This window comes from Microcaecilia unicolor, chromosome 8, assembly GCF_901765095.1.
Source record: "Microcaecilia unicolor chromosome 8, aMicUni1.1, whole genome shotgun sequence".
Classification (NCBI taxonomy): domain Eukaryota; kingdom Metazoa; phylum Chordata; class Amphibia; order Gymnophiona; family Siphonopidae; genus Microcaecilia; species Microcaecilia unicolor.
The window spans coordinates 117,961,073-117,978,135 of NC_044038.1; the positions used below are offsets into that span (position 1 = coordinate 117,961,073).

Below are 17,063 nucleotides of genomic sequence, written 5' to 3' on the forward strand. Positions count from 1 at the left end.
ACATCCTTGTTCACTAGTCCATAAGCTGACCTATAGGAGCTTTTTGACCCCTGATGCAGGCGTTTGTACGCCGAAACACGGCCCGTGTCGGGTCTTCATCATAAATAAAGGACTACATTTTTCTCAATCCTGAAGGCCCAGTGTTTGCTTTGTTTGTTTGCTTGGTTGTTTTTGTATGCTGTATTCCCTCTCTTTCTGTGACTCCTTATATACTTATGTACCATTTTTGTAGCTTTTCTTCTTACAGCTTCTAGTCTTTTTACATCTTTAGCAAGATACGGCCTCCAAAACTGAACATAATACTCCAAGTGGGGCCTCACCAATGACTTGTAGAGGGGCATCAACAACTCCTTTCCTCTGCTGGTTATACTCATCTCTATGCAGCCTAGAATCCTTCTGGCCACAGCCGTCGCCTTGTCACATTGCTTCTTCACCTTCAGATCCTCGGACACTAACACCCCAATGTCTCTCTCCTGAGTCGAGCTTACTATTTTCTCCCCTCCTATCTCTCTTTTAGGTTTCTGCATCCCAAAGTGCATCACTCTGCACTTCTTGGCATTAAATTTTAACTGCAAGACCCTCGACCATTCTTCTAATGTTTTGGAGATACCTTCTCATTGTTTCTACTCCTTCCAGGGTATCCACTCTATTATCATCCACAAAAAGGCAAACTTTTCCTTCCAACCCTTCAGCAATATCTCCCACAAATTTATTAAACAGAATCGGCACCAGCACCGACCCCTGAGGAAATCCACTGTTCACCTTCCTATCCTCCGAGTGGATTCCATTTACAATTATCCTCGGCCAACCAGTTCACCACTATTGGTCCTAAGTTCAGCCCTTTCAGCTTGAGTGTTCTGTGGGGGACCGTGTCAAAGGCTTTGCTGAAATACAAGTAGATTACATGTCCTTCATCTAGTTCTTTGGTCACCCAAAGAAGTCAATTAGATTCCTTTGGCAGAATTTTACTTTAGTAAAGCCATGTTGCCTCGGGTCCTTGGTTTCCAGAAAGTTAACTATCCTTTCTTTCAGCAGCGACTCCATTATTTTAACGACCACCGATGTGAGACTTACCAGTCTGTAGTTTCCCACTTCTTCCCGTCTCCACTTTTGTGAAGAGGGACCACATCCGCTCATCTCGCGGAACTTCTCCCATCTCTAAAGATCTCTCTGAGCTCCCTCAGTATCCAATCCAGCCCCATAGCTTTGTTCACCTTCAGATTCACCAGCTGTTTATAAACTCTTTCTTCTGTAAATGACACAGTATCTACTCCATTCCTAGATAGTTCCTCAGCAGCCAACTGCGGTTCTTCTCCAGGATGTTCCTCCATGAACACCAAAGAGAAGTAATCATTTAGCATGTTTTCTTTATCCTCATCACTCTCCACATAGAAAAAGGTTGTCACTTCTCTTTACATCTTAAGCCATTTTTTCTTCTGCTTGCGTGTATTTTCTTCCGCTAGCCGTATTTCTTCCTTTGCTTCTTTGAGTTTAAACTCTGATAAACGTTTCCATGATCCTCTCATTGCGTTCTTTTGTATTCTTGAACAAAGTCTCTTTTGCTCTTATTTTTTCTGCTACTTCTTCACTTATTCCCCATTTTATCAAAATCATTACTTTGAGTTTTGTGCGTCCGCACTCCGCCTTTGCTCTTATATCAAACCATATGGTGTGAAGATCACTATTACATAGGTGGGTACCCACCCAGATATTGTAAACACTTCCTCCATTCATGAGCACTAGATCCAGCATTGACCCTTTCCTTGTGGGTTCTGTCACCATTTGACTGAGCAAGGCACTTTGACAGGCTTCCACAATCTTCTTACTTCTTTCCGATTCTGCAGACGGGACATTCCAGTCCACATGAGAAAAGTTGAAATCTCCCAACATCTTAATGAGTTAAAGTATCTGGATGGACTTCCAGTGTACATATATGGCTTCTTATATAATGTAAAGCTCAAGCCAGTTCCTTGGGGTGGGGGTTGCGAGACCAGAGGAAAATGCCTCCATAGTAACATATGGATCAGCTTTTTCATAAATGACAACTGCTGTTGGCTAGTTTAGACTTGGATGTTCAGTGTTCCTCCATTTCCAATAAACTGGCACTAAATATCTGGGTCATTGGCAGTACCCAGAAGTTATAGGTGTACAGCTGATATTCAGTGCCATACCTGGCAAAAAGACAGGACTGTTAACTATGTAGTCTTACTTGTTTGGTTAAGTATGCAGCCACCAGCACTGGATAAGATATTCTGCTGCACTGTGCAGTTAATTTCCACTGATTATCCCCTTCTGACCTGTTCAGAACAATTTATTTTTGAATATTGGGCCCATCATAGGTAACAGCAGTTAAAGACTGTCATCGCACACCTAGTCTGCCCATTAAGATGCTTAGGGTTGTAATTACCACTCTGTGCAGGTCCCTGCATATTAGTGTAGGGTATCTAGTTAAGGGCTGGAATTTCTAGCAAGGAGAGGGTGCTACTATAAGGTGCCAAAAGGAGGTTGTCACATGTACCTCCCCATGTATTCTGATAGCACCATCTGTGCCACTAGCTAGACCCTAGTCACACTCATAGGAGCCAACATTTCAAAATGGTTGAGGGAATTGGAATTTATCACTCCCTGGACAAAGTAATTTGTTCAATACTGGGGGTACTCAAGCACCCAGAGTATCCACACAGCTAGCTCCTATGGTCATTTATGTTTTAATCCGAAGAGCTGTTTTAGAATAGTAGTAAAAATGATTAATACACTCTTATGTGAATAAGATGATTAATACCTTATGTCCCCTCTGATAAATATACTTCATGTGAATGCCACTGACCTGGAATACCATGTTACAGGTGGGCAGCAGGAGAGTGGTGCAGTATGGAGCTGGAATCATGTTTCTCTTAGGAACTGTGGGGAAGTTTACTGCCCTCTTTGCATCCATCCCTGATCCCATTCTTGGAGGCATGTTCTGTATATTATTTGGTAAGTTATATTGGGCATTTATATTTGTACAAATAAAAGTTCAATAAGCCTATTCCCATGAAAAAGAAGGGGCTTTTCCCAGTGGTCTATGGGCTTATTATACTTTCAGCTTCTGGGTATCTAAGCTTTGTCCTAGGTGAAGCGCCAATGAGTTGATGTTTTGTACATTTTTGGGATCTTGCCGGGTATCTGTGACCTGGATTGGCCATTGTTGGAAACAGGATGCTGGGCTCGATGGACCTTTGGTCTTTCCCAGTATGGCAATACTTATGTACTTATGATGTTCGATCCATGTTTGAATAAGCAATATAACTAAGGTATTAAGGACTCAGTTCTATAAATCATGCCCACATTTGGGCAGTGATAAAAATTAGCACTAAATGCTATTCTGGGCAGAACATTTCACCCTCATCGTCCCCGTCTCATCTGCCCGCAACCTTGGAGTCATCTTTGACTCTTCCCTCTCCTTCTCTGCGCATATCCAGCAGATAGCCAAGACCTGTCGCTTCTTCCTTTACAACATTAGCAAAATTCGCCCTTTCCTCTCTGAGCACACCACCTGAACTCTCATCCACTCTCTCATTACCTCTCGCCTCAACTACTGCAACCTACTCCTCACTGGCCTCCCACTTTGCCACCTATCCCCCCTTCAGTCCGTTCAGAACTCTGCTGCACGTCATATCTTCCGCCTGGACCGATATACTCACATCTCCCCCCTCCTCAAATCACTTCACTGGCTTCCGATCAGGTACCGCATACAGTTCAAGCTTCTCCTCCTAACCTACAAATACACTCGATCTGCAGCCCCTCCCTACCTCTCTACCCTCATCTCCCCTTACGTTCCTACCATAACCTCCGCTCTCAAGACAAATCCCTCCTTTCAGTACCCTTCTCCACCACCGCCAACTCCAGGCTCCACCCTTTCTGCCTCGCCTCACCCCATGCGTGGAATAATCTCCCTGAGCCCATATGCCAGGCCCCTTCCCTGCCCATCTTCAAATCCCTGCTAAAAGCCCATCTCTTCAATGTCGCCTTTGGCACCTAACCACTACTCAAGAAATCTAGACTACCCCAACTTGTCATTTTGTCCTTTAGATTATCAATAGAAATCAAACAAAATAAAACATGGAAAAGAAAATAAGATGATACCTTTTTTATTGGACATAACTTAATACATTTCTTGATTAGCTTTTGAAGGTTGCCCTTCTTCGTCAGATCGGAAATAAGCAAATGTGCTAGCTGACAGTGTATATAAGTGAAAACATTCAAGCATTACTATGAGTCTGACAGGGTGGGAGGATGGGGGTGGGTTGGAGGTATGCATGGGGACATCAAAGCATATCATTGATATTCTAACAGGATGGGTGTGGATAGGTGAGGGGTGGGGTGATCAACAGAGACATACAGCTTTATGGTTTATAATGGGTTAGGAACCCCAGATCCTTGTTAAGTCCTTTCTGTTGGGTGTTAAAATATTCAATCATTCTGAAGTGCTTAAGACAAGATTCAATTTACATAGACATCACATGAACAATACAGCCAGTAGGGCCCCCACCCTGGTGGGACAGCACTTCACAGAACCAGGACACTGTACCAGTGATTTCACAGTGAGAATACTGAAAGGTAACTTTAAAACCATACAAGAACGTAAGACCTTTGAAGTCAGAATGATTGAATATTTTAACACCCAACAGAAAGGACTTAACAAGGATCTGGGGTTCCTAGCCCATTATAAACCATAAAGCTGTATGTCTCTGTTGATCACCCCACCCCTCACCTATCCACACCCATCCTGTTAGAATATCAATGATATGCTTTGATGTCCCCATGCATACCTCCGACCCACCCCCATCCTCCCACCCTGTCAGACTGTCATAGTAATGTTTGAATGTTTTCACTTATATACACTGTCAGCTAGCATATTTGCTTATTTCCGATCTGACGAAGAAGGGCAACCTTCGAAAGCTAATCAAGAAATGTATTAAGTTATGTCCAATAAAAAAGGTATCATCTTATTTTCTTTTCCATGTTTTATTTTGTTTGATTTCTATTGATAACCTTAAGAGTGGACTAACACAGCTACCACAGTCCTTTAGATTGTAAGCTCCTTTGAGCAGGGACTGCCCCTTTTTTGTTAAATTGTACAGCGCTACGTAACCCTAGTAGCGCTATAGAAATGTCAAGTAGTAGTAGTAGTAGTATTCTATAAACAGAATTCCGAGTATACAGTAGAGTTTGGCCCTGGAATCCATACCTAGTTTTGGGTGTAAATTCTTACAGCTGAATTAGCTGAGGATCTTCCTATTACCACTTTCTCCAGTAAAGAGTTCCATAGCCCTAACCTCTTTAGCCTTTCCTCATATAAGAGGAGTGCTCTTCTTTTTTGAGATACAGTGACCAGAACTGAATGCAATACTCAAGGTGTGGTCGCACTATGGACTGATACAGAGGCATTATAGTTTTTTTTCAGTCTTATTCACCATCCCTTTCCTAATAATTCCTAGCATCCTGTTTGCTTATTTGGCTGCTGCCGCACACTGAGCAGAACATTTCAGTGTATTATCTACAACGACGCCTAGACGCTTTCTTGAGTGTTGAACCCCCAAGTCGACCCTAGCATCAGGTAACTATGATTTGGATTATTTTTTCCAATGTGCATTGTTCACATTAAATTTCATCAGCCAATTGGATGCCCAGTCTTCCAATTTCCTTAGGTCTTCCTGCAATATTCCACAGTCTGCTTGTTGTTAATAACCTTGTTTGTCATCTGAAATTTAATCACCTCACTCATTGATCCGATTTCTATATTGGATATAAAAATGTTAAATACCAATGGTAACAGTACAGATCCTGCGCCACTGCACTGTTCTCCTTCCTTTCTTGAGAGAAATGACCTTTTAACCCTACCCTCTTTTTTTCTGTCCAATAACCAATTCCTAATTCGAACCAGAACCTTGAATAATTTTGGAAGGGACATCTGTTGTTCTTTGGGGTTTTGGGGGTAATTTTTTAGAAAACTGTGTGTATGTAGTAAAATGTATAGGAAAAATATTGAATATAGTATTTAATGCATTTGATGGACTCTCAGGGAATATGTTTTTAGAAATACATTTTTTGAAAATTTTCTTGTTAAATTTGACAAAAATGTCTTTTTCCTTTTAATTTCTATGGGAACAAAATGGAAACTTTGGACTGTATCCATGACTTGTTAGTTCCATACATTTTCTGGAATGAGATTTGATTGGCTATACTAGAGGTCATCCGGTGACTCTCTCTGTCACCCCTAGCAAAAAATAAAAATAAAAAATTTCAACCTATACATAAGAACGGTCTCAACGGGACAGACAGTAGTCCCTCCGAAATTCAAGACCAGGATCCTGACTCCAGTAGTGGCCAGTCCAGGCCACGAATGCCTGACCACATCTTAAGGAAGTAGAATGGTTTTATGTTGATTATCCCAGGTACCGCTGCAGACTTTCCCAAGTTCATCTTAATATCCATCTTAACACCCATCCCAAGATCTAATACGCACCCAATCACCATAACATGGTCCCATCAGGAGTTCACAGTGAGCAGAAACCAACATGCATTGAGTGTCACATGTATAGTTATCTCCCAGTTGGTGAGATATCATATGTGTGTGCCCGATGCAAAGAGCTCCTAGCTTTCAGGGAACGTGTCCGTTCTCTTGAGGCTAGAGTAGCAGACTTGGTGGAGCTGAGGGAGACAGAGAGGTACATAGAGGAGACCTACAGGGATGTTGTAGAGAAGTCCCACGTCCAGTCTGGTAGCCCTTTTGCTACCCTGGAGGAGGGAGGTCTCCTAGAAGGAGAGCATCACCCTGGTGAAGTAGGAAATACTCCTGTATCCAGAACCTGCCTACCAGGGGATGTGCTATCCTCTCGCACTGAGGATATGTCTCCAAGTGCTGCCCAGGAGGGAAAGGTTAGGACAGCTGTTGTAGTTGGTGATTCGATCATTAGACATATAGATAGCTGGGTGGCTGGTGGACGTGAGGATCGCTGGTGACTTGCCTGCCTGGTGCGAAGGTGGCGGACCTCACTCGTCGCCTAGATAGGATTCTAGATAGTGCTGGTGAGGAGTCCGCTGTCTTGGTACATGTGGGTACCAATGACATAGGAAAATGTGGGAGAGAGGTTCTGGAAGCCAAATTTAGGCTCTTAGGTAGAAAGCTCAAATCCAGATCCTCTAGGGTAGCATTTTCTGTTCCACGCACAGGGCCCAAGAGACAGGCAGAGCTCCGGAGTCGCAATGCGTGGATGAGACAATGGTGCAAGGAGGAGGGTTTTAGATTTGTTAGGAACTGGGCAACATTCTGGGGAAGGGGGAGCCTACTCCGAAAGGATGGGCTCCACCTTAACCAGGGTGGGACCAGGCTGCTGGCATCAGCATTTAAAATGGAGATAGAGCAGCTTTTAAACTAGAAATGGGGGGAAGGCTGACAGTCGTTCAAAAGCGCATGGTTCGGGATAAGGTATCTTGCAAAGATACCTCACAAGCAGGGAAGATAGGGTTTCTGGATAGTGAGGCTGCACAACAGACCGTGGTAGGCCAGGTGCCCTTAAATACAACTAAAGATCAGACAAAAGATGGCAAATCAGTAGTGTCCAGTACTAAGCATGAGGCAAATAGGAACAACAAACATACTCCGAAATATGTAAATGCTAGGAGTCTAAGAAATAAGATGGGAGAGTTGGAATATATTGCACTAAATGAAAAATTGGATATAATAGGCATTACTGAGACCTGGTGGAAGGAGGATAACCAGTGGGACACTGTCATGCCGGGGTACAAAGTATATTGTAGTGATAGGGTGGACCGGACTGGTGGAGGGGTAGCATTGTATATTAACGAGAGCCTTGACTCAGATAGATTACAAATTCAGCAGGACACAAATCACACCTTTGAATCATTGTGGGTTGAAATTCCATGTATAAAAGGGAAAAGGACAGTGATAGGAGTGTACTACCGTCCGCCTCGCCAGGATGAGCAGGTAAACGCAGAAATGATAAAACAAATCAGAGACGCGAACAAAATGGGCAATGTGATAATAATGGGTGACTTCAATTATCCAAATATAGACTGGGTAAATGTAACATCGGGACATGCTAGAGAGGTACAATTCCTTGATGAAATCAAGGACAGCTTTATGGAGCAGCTGGTGCAGGAGCCGACGAGAGAAGGAAAAATTCTAGACTTGGTCCTTAGTGGAGCGCATGATCTGGTGAGGGACGTTATGGTACTGGGGCTGCTTGGTAACAGTGATCATAATATGATCAGTTTTGATATCAATCCTTGAAGTAACTATACACAGGAAGTCAAATACGTTAGCATTTAACTTTAAAAAAGGAGACTATGATAAAATGAGGAGAACGGTGAAAAAAAAACTTATGGAGGCAACTGAGAGGGTAAAAACTGTATAACAGGCGTGGACGCTGTTCAAAAATACCATCCTGGAGGCCCAGGCCAAACATATTCCACTAATTAGAAAAGAAAGACGGAACTCCAAAAGACAGCCGGCGTGGTTGAAAAGTGAGGTGAAGGAAGCTATTAGGGCTAAAAGAAATGCCTTCAGAAAATGGAACAAGGAACCATCTGAAAATAACAAGAAACAGCATAAGGAGTGTCAAAGCAAATGCAAGGCGCAGATAAAGAAGGCCAAGAGAGATTATGAAAAAAAGATAGTATTAGAGGCAAAAAAACATAGTAAAAAATTTTTTTGGTATATTAAAAGCAGGAAGCCGACAAAAGAATCGGTTGGGCCGCTGGATGACCGAGGGGTAAAAGGGGTGATCAAGGAAGACAAAGACGTAGCGGAGAGATTGAATGAATCCTTTGCTTCGGTCTTCACCGAGGAAGATTTGGGTGGGATACCGGTGTCGGAAATGATATTTCAAGCGGACGAGTCGGAGAAACTTACTGACGTCACGGTAAACCTGGAGGACGTAATGGGGCAGTTCAGCAAACTGAAGAGTAGCAAATCTCATGGACCGGATGGTATTCATCCTAGAGTACTGATAGAACTGAAAAATGAGCTTGCGGAGCTACTGCTAGTAATATGCAATTTATCCTTAAAATCGAGCGTGGTACCGGAAGATTGGAGGGTAGCCAATGTAACACCCATTTTTAAAAAAGGTTCCAGTGGAGATCCGGGAAATTATAGACCGGTGAGTCTGACATCGGTGCCGGGGAAAATGGTAGAGGCTATTGTTACCACCCCTCTCGGCTGGACTGTAGTGATGTGCTCCCAGATACCTGATGGTTGTAGTCGTGGCGAATATCCAGGGAACACACACTCACAGCCGAGGGAGTGGAACAAATAAACTAACCTTGTCCTTTACTCTCAAAGAATAAAGGAGGAAAAGAATCTAAATTTAGGATTTGTTCCTGAAATGGAAGGACCAAACTTTCAGATTTGCAAACTATCTCTTTCTTTATTGAATACAAATGCAAGCAAATTTTCATTCAAATAAACTCAAATTCACAATTAGTGTGAAGCTTAATAGAACTGCAATAACATATTCAACATTCAAATGTAGAACTACATGTATACCCTTAACTTTGTCTGTTTCACCTAAAAAGGCAGAAAAGAACCTTTTCAGATAAGTATTTAAATTGTCTTTTATCAAAATCAGATATTTGTGGTTATTCTCTTTCCTGATTTAGAAATTGGTCTCTTTGTGTGCACTATTGGTGTTTTTGCAGGGATCTCATGGATTTTTAATATCTGATGGTCTGTTCCTTTGTTTTCCCTTAAAATGTTGTGAAAAAATAATATATTTATTTCAACACCCTTGGCAATGTCACTTAGCTGTGGTTGAATTTATTTAGGTGATGTCTTTCTTGCGTTGGAGCTCATCTGGAACCCTTCAGAGGATGACTCCCCCAGATTTCTTCTCCCTAACCTCACTTATAAAGAAAATAAATGGAGGCAACACCCTTGAACTCCCTCTGTTCTTGTTCAGGCTCTGGTGACTATTAACCAATTCTCAATACTGTGGCCAAACTCTCTAATTGAAATAAAATAAGTTAAAGGTTTTCTCACTACAAAACCTATTTCTCACTGTTGTTTCCCTAGTCTAAAATGATCCAGCAGGCTTCAACATTCCATCTCACAGACTTCACATAAAAGCATGACTTTTCCCTTCACAGCTATCAGATCAATCTGGAGAATACAGCACACTCAGGCAACAGCAGTGCTGGATTTTCTTTATTCTGAAGTCAGATTCCAAACCTTGCTTGCACTGAACTCAGAACTCTCACAAACAACACACCTTCCCCCCAGACACAGCTTAATGGCTTCTTTCTTCAAATCACAGATTCACCTCTCAGTCCTTCCCCTGTGTCAGAGTTAAAATCCTTACACACTTTTTCCTGACACCCTTATAGTTTCTTTCACTTAGTATAACTACCAGCAGAAATCACAGTCTCTCAGAACCTGAGTCTCAACTGTTTTGCCCTATTCTAAAAAGAGTAGGTAGCCATGTGTCCACTTAATACCTGAGCCTACAGACTCTCATTCCACCTTCCATGACCTTAAATTCCCTTAGAACTTAACCATTCCATTCACTGCATGCTGGGACATACATACCTCTGTTTCACTCCAAACCAAACTAAATTCGGTTTAAAACTTCTCCCAGCTTTCTATTAGTACAGCTCTCTCCCACCCAAAATACATCAGTTTTTCCCCACATGTATTCAGCAACACAAACATGAAAAAGGCAGTCTGTTTATTGAAGTACTCACTTTTAAGCTCAAATCATCTCATTCTCAGCACCAAAGCTCACCTTCACTCACTTTCAATATTAAAGTACCCTTTTTCAATATCACCTTGCACTTTAAACTCACAAAATCCATACTTTTATTCTTACTTTTACACAGACACACACTATACGTTTTTTCTTTCTCAATCCATGTTCACAGCCCTGGTCTCTCTGCTCAGTGTTGCCAGGTGGGAAATTTTTTTCCCACCCAATCCAGCACAAAAACCACCCAAAACCCGCCCAAACTCAAACCCCGCCCCTGACACCCCCACCCCCGCGTCATCACCCCCGCCCCCGCCGTCATCAACCCCGCCCCCGCCTCCCCCGTCACCGGCCCCGCCTCCCACGTAATCGGCCCCGCCTCCTACATCATCGGCCCCGCCTCCTACGTCACTAACCCCACCCAAAAACGTCACTAACCCCGCCCCCCGCGGCCAAAAAAGCCGCACAAAAAACCGCCCTGAAGCCCAAAAAACAGCCCAAAAAACCGCAACCCGCCGCGGGCAAAAATTTCCCGCGGCGGGTCGCGGAAAACCGCCCAATTGGGCGGTAAAACCGCCCACCTGGCAACACTGTCTCTGCTCACTCCAGTCTCCCTGGCAACTCACCCCCCCCCCCAGAGGATCTGACATCACTCAACCAATCAGCTTGTCAGAGAAAGACAGTTTTTTTCTGATCTGTTTAGAATGTCCCTCCCCCATAGAAGTAAATGAAAAACTTCCTACACAGAGAATTTCAAAGTCAAGTTTAACCTGACTTGTACCCAAAACAGAAAGGAACATTTTAAAGTACAAACCCCACTTAGTCATGGTTTATTTCTTGAAAAATAAAACCACATTTAAGAAACATCTCACACTTTCTTCAGCTAACTCCATTAACAATTCCCAAACTAAACTTTAAACCTTTTCCAGCCAACAGCATCCACCAAAACCCTGGAACAGCCCCCCCCCCCCCCCCCCCAGAGCCCCAGGAAAAAAAACATTTAATATATGTTACCATATATTACACTATTATTAAAAACAAAATTACAGAGCACATCCAAGGACATGGATTACTGAGACTGAGTCAGCATGGCTTTTGTGTGGTGAAATCTTGCCTGACCAATTTACTTCAATTCTTTGAAGGAGTAAACAAACATGTGGACAAAGGGGAGCCGGTAGATATTGTGTATCTGGATTTTCAAAGGCATTTGACAAGGTACCTCATGAAAGGCTACACAGGAAATTGGAGAGTCATGGGATAGGAGGAAAAGTCCTATTGTGGATTAAAAACTGGTTGAAGGATAGGAAACAGAGAGTGGGGTTAAATGGGCAGTATTCACAATGGAGAAGGGTAGTTAGTGGGGTTCCTCAGGGGTCTGTGCTGGGACCGTTGCTTTTTAATATATTTATAAATGATTTAGAGATGGGAGTAACTAGCGAGGTAATTAAATTTGCTGATGACACAAAGTTATTCAAAGTCGTTAACTCGCGACAGGATTGTGAAAAATTACAGAAGGACCTTACGAGACTGGGAGACTGGGCGGCTAGATGGCAGATGATGTTTAATGTGAGCAAGTGCAAGGTGATGCATGTGGGAAAAAAGAACCCGAATTATAGCTATGTCATGCAAGGATCCACGTTAGGAGTTACGGACCAAGAAAGGGATCTGGGTGTCTTCATCGATAATACACTGAAACCTTCTGCTCAGTGTGCTGCTGCGGCTAAGAAAGCAAATAGAATGTTGGGTATTATTAGGAAAGGTATGGAAAACAGGTGTGAGGATGTTATGTCGTCATTATATCGCTCCATGGTGCGACCGCACCTTGAGTATTGTGTTCAATTCTGGTCGCCGCATCTCAAGAAAGATATAGTGGAATTGGAAAAGGTGCAGCGAAGGGTGACTAAAATGATAGCGGGGATGGGACAACGTCCCTATGAAGAAAGACTAAGGAGGCTAGGGCTTTTTAGCTTGGAGAATAGACGGCTGAGGGGAGACATGATAGAGGTATATAAAATAATGAGTGGAGTGGAACAGGTGGATGTGAAGCGTCTGTTCACGCTTTCCAAAAATACTAGGACTAGGGGGCATGTGATGAAACTACAGTGTAGTAAATTTAAAACAAATCGGAGAAAATGTTTCTTCACCCAACGCGTAATTAAACTCTGGAATTCGTTGCCTGAGAACGTGGTGAAGGCGGTTAGCTTGGCAGAGTTTAAAAAGGGGTTAGACGGTTTCCTAAAGGACAAGTCCATAAACCGCTACTAAATGGACTTGGGAAAAATCCACAATTCCAGGAAAACCATGTATAGAATGTTCGTACGTTTGGGAAGCTTGCCAGGTGCCCTTGGCCTGGATTGGCCGCTGTCGTGGACAGGATGCTGGGCTCGATGGACCCTTGGTCTTTTCCCAGTGTGGCATTACTTATGTACTTATACCCTAAAACTACTCCTAACAACCTACTCCCTAACACTACTCCACCTAAAAGTAACCACCCCATTATCAGAAAGCAACATCATACCAATACTACAAAATCATCAGAGTATGACTAAATACACCTCATCTCATCATACCAACAACAGCTCCAACAAACGAAGAACTCCAACATGCAGACAAGCACAGCAGAAAGGAAAGAAAGGTCCTAACAAGCCCACCTTAACAAAGACACGACAACTAATAAAAGTCCATACAACACCAAACACAGAAGATCCATTCCAAAAAATCCAAGTGGGGTACATTAACGCCAGATCAGCTGTAAACAAAACAGAAACACTCACAGACTGGATCATGTTAGATAACCTTGACCTACTCTTCATCACTGAAACCTGGATCCATGACCAAAAGGACCCCATAATTCTAGACCTGTGCTCACCAGGTTACAAAATCACGCACTGGACCAGAAAGGAAAAAAGAGGTGGTGGCATAGCATTAATCTATCGATCCCACTTCACCATCGAAACCACTGCCGAGTCCATAACACCTCAACTTGAAATCGCCTCAATCAGAATCCACAACAAAACCCTACGCGATCATTTGAATTGTGTCTTGTTCTACAGACCTCCATGCAATTGGAACGAAAGTCAGACAAACCTCATGGACTTCATCTCAAACACGTGTGTAACTAACTCCAATATACTAGTATTAGGAGACATCAACCTGCACCTAGAAGACACAAACTCTACTAATGCACGAGAATGTAAGGAATTCCTCCACTAATGGGATTTCAACTGGCTACAAATGCAAGCTACCCACATCAAAGGGCACACACTCGATCTCATCTCACACAAACTCTCAACAGACCTAAACCTAACAATAACAGATATTAATTGGACAGAAACACCCTGGACTGACCACTACAAACTAAACTTGTCCATACACTGGCAGAAGAAAGACTACAACAAGCACAAGAGAACACACATCCTACAGCACAAGAGATCAAAAAAACACAAAAAGATTTTGACAAATGATGTACAACAACGAATGGACAACACAAACTGGCTCCATACACTACCTCAAAGATTGGGACAAAAGATGCAAAATAATACTAGATGAAATAGCACCCATACAAACAAGAACCTCGCATAAACACAACGCGATATCATGGATCGATGAAAAACTGAAAAAACTTAAAACACAATACAGGAAACGTGAACAAGCATGGAATAAAACAAAAGATGACCCGACATACAAAGCTTGGAAACAAACGCAAAGACAATACAAATACGCAATAAGACGGACCAAAAGATTATACTATAAAACCAAAATAGGGACAGATCACAAAGATATGAAAAAACTATACCAACTCGTGAACAAACTCTCCCAGCAGTAAGGTAAACAAACCAATTTCTACAACTGGTTACAATATTGTCAGCCCACTCTGTTGTTGCAGTTCTTGTTGCTGCCGTTCCGATGGAGAGTTCCTCCACATGCTTTCCTTTGGGTGCTTTACTGATGTTGTCGGTCCACACTATTGTCGCTGTGCTTGTTGCTGCTTCCGGTGCGTTCTCCTCAACTCCACATTTGGCTTTTCAGGACCTGCGGGCATCACTTTCATTTGGTGGGTTTCGATTGCAGAGTCTGGATCCTTGAAGCCAGTCTTCGCGGGGCAGCCCTTCATTGCACATAGTTTCCCATACCCTACACAGCCTGTGTTTCGCTACCAGAGTGTCATCAGGGGTCGGATTCCTAAAACACATTAACCACCATAATGCATGTGTATCTGCTTGTCTCACACTCAAATTATTTATCTAAATAACATTTCCCAATTTACAGTTATTAATTCCATCCACTTCGTGGATATCAGGCGGACAGGAGCCCTTTAGTACTTCCATGTTATGTTTTGTTAGTACTTAGAAAAGTTTATTATTAGGATAGAATTCCATGCTATGTCTTTAATTGAATACTGTCATGTGCAGAGAATTCTTTGCGGGTTGCGTCTATACAAGGAACCGAGATTCTTAGACGATTTAGACTATGTGTCAAGTTGGAATGATATTATTTCCAGGTGCTCCCTTGATCTCATGTTAATTACTGTTGACAAATTGAATGAGATCATATGTAAGAGTACAGAGGAATTGAATTCTCAGGTAGACCGACTTAAACAGGGGTCTGTGGGTGGGGGGGTGATCCGCTTCGCTCCCGCTGCTCCCACCCTACCTTAAAAAAATTTTTTTTTGAAGCATCGTTGCAGGCAGCGACTCACATCTGCCCTGCTTGTAAAAGAAGTAAATCTCTTCGCTTCGTCGTCGTTGGGCCTCATTATGTCCCGCCCTCGCGGAAATAGGAAGTTACCTCAGAGGAGGGCGGGACATAGTGAGACCCGACGACGATGAAGCGAAGAGATTTACTTCTTTTACAAGCAGGGCAGACGCGAGGCGCTGCCTGCAACGACGCTTCAAAAAAATTTTTTTTAAGGTAGGGTGGGAGCAGGAGAGTCGGGTGGGGAGGGGAGGGGGGGTCCTCAGATGGAAGAGGGGTATTGTGGGGATTCTCACATGGGGTGGGGAGGGGAGGGGGGTTTCATATGGGAGAAGGGGACTGAGTGGGGAGGGGGTTCTTAGATGGGAGAGGGGTGTTGTGGGGGTTCTCACATGGGGAGGGGAAGGGGTTTTTATATGGGAGAAGGGGACTGGGGTGGGGAGGGGATTCTCAGATGGGAGAGGGGTGTTGTGGGGGTTCTCACATGGGGAGGGGAGGGGTTTTTTATATGGGAGAAGGGGACTGGGGTGGGGAGGGGGTTTCCAGATGGGAGAAGGGGACTGGGGTGGGGAGGGGGTTCTCAGATGGGAGAGGAGAGGGGTGTTCTGGGGGTTCTCAGATGGGAGGAGGGGCTCTCAAATGGGAGAAGGGGGCTAGAACTGGGGTCTGAGAAGGGGTCATGTCGAAAAATGGGGCATGCCTGGGTCAGGTGGGAGAATGGGTTGGGCTGAAAAGGGGGGGCAAGGCATGTGGATGAAGGGGGCTGAAAGGAGGGTAGGTGGGATAAGGGGGCTAGTACTGGGACTGGGGGCTGAAAGGCGGCAGGGGCTGAAATTGTGGGGACTGGGGGCTGAAAAGGAGACAGGGAGAAGTGGCTGGGGCTGAAGCTCAGGACTGGTGAGAGAAAAGGGCTGGGGTTGAAACTGGGGGCTAAAAAGGGACAGGGAGAAGTGGCTGGGGGCTGAAGCTAGGGACTGGTGGGAGAAAAGGACTGGGGCTGAAACTGGGGACTGGTGGGATAGTGGGGCTGGAACTGGGGGCTGAAAAAAAGGGGCAGAGAGAGGGGACAGATCCTGGATGGAAGGAGCTTCAGCCCCAGCCACTTCTCCCTGTCTCTTTCGAGAAACGAGAAACTGGAGAAAAGGAGAATATCAACTGGCTTTAAGACTTTGAAAAGGTCTTTTCAATGAGGAGTGAATGTTGGTGATTAGCGTCCCTCACTAGCCTTTCTCACCCAGCGGGGTTCCTCATGGATCACAGGTTTAATTGCGTTCCAGCATAGCCATTTGGAAATACAAAGACACTTGGGCTTTGCATTTAAGGAAATGAACGGAGTAAATCAGTATAAACATTGATAGACATTTGAACTGGGATTTAAGAAGAATATCAGAAGTACATCGGAAGACATTGATTTGAAAATGTTCTGAAATAAGGCAGAGAAACTGCTGTATAGTAAATGTATTGTATTGAAAAGTGAATATAGAACTTAAATGGTTAATTAATTAACAAGGGAACATGTAAAGACACTGTGAGATATGTTGAATGCAATGTGAGAATGTGAGTTTTGAGGGTAGAGGTATTAGGCACAAGTAATAAAATAAAAAACAAGTTTAAGATATTAAAGGT

At 43.5% G+C, this 17,063-nt stretch overlaps 1 protein-coding gene across 3 annotated transcripts in view; it reads left to right on the plus strand.

Moving 5' to 3' along the window:
• SLC23A1 (solute carrier family 23 member 1) overlaps positions 1–17,063 on the plus strand; it is a 329,954-nt gene that overhangs the window by 249,445 nt on the left and 63,446 nt on the right. For all 3 annotated transcript variants that reach the window (XM_030212485.1, XM_030212487.1, XM_030212486.1), the window contains one exon: positions 2,847–2,976. In XM_030212485.1, the coding sequence (XP_030068345.1) occupies positions 2,847–2,976 (130 nt within the window). The remainder of the gene's footprint in view (positions 1–2,846; positions 2,977–17,063) is intronic.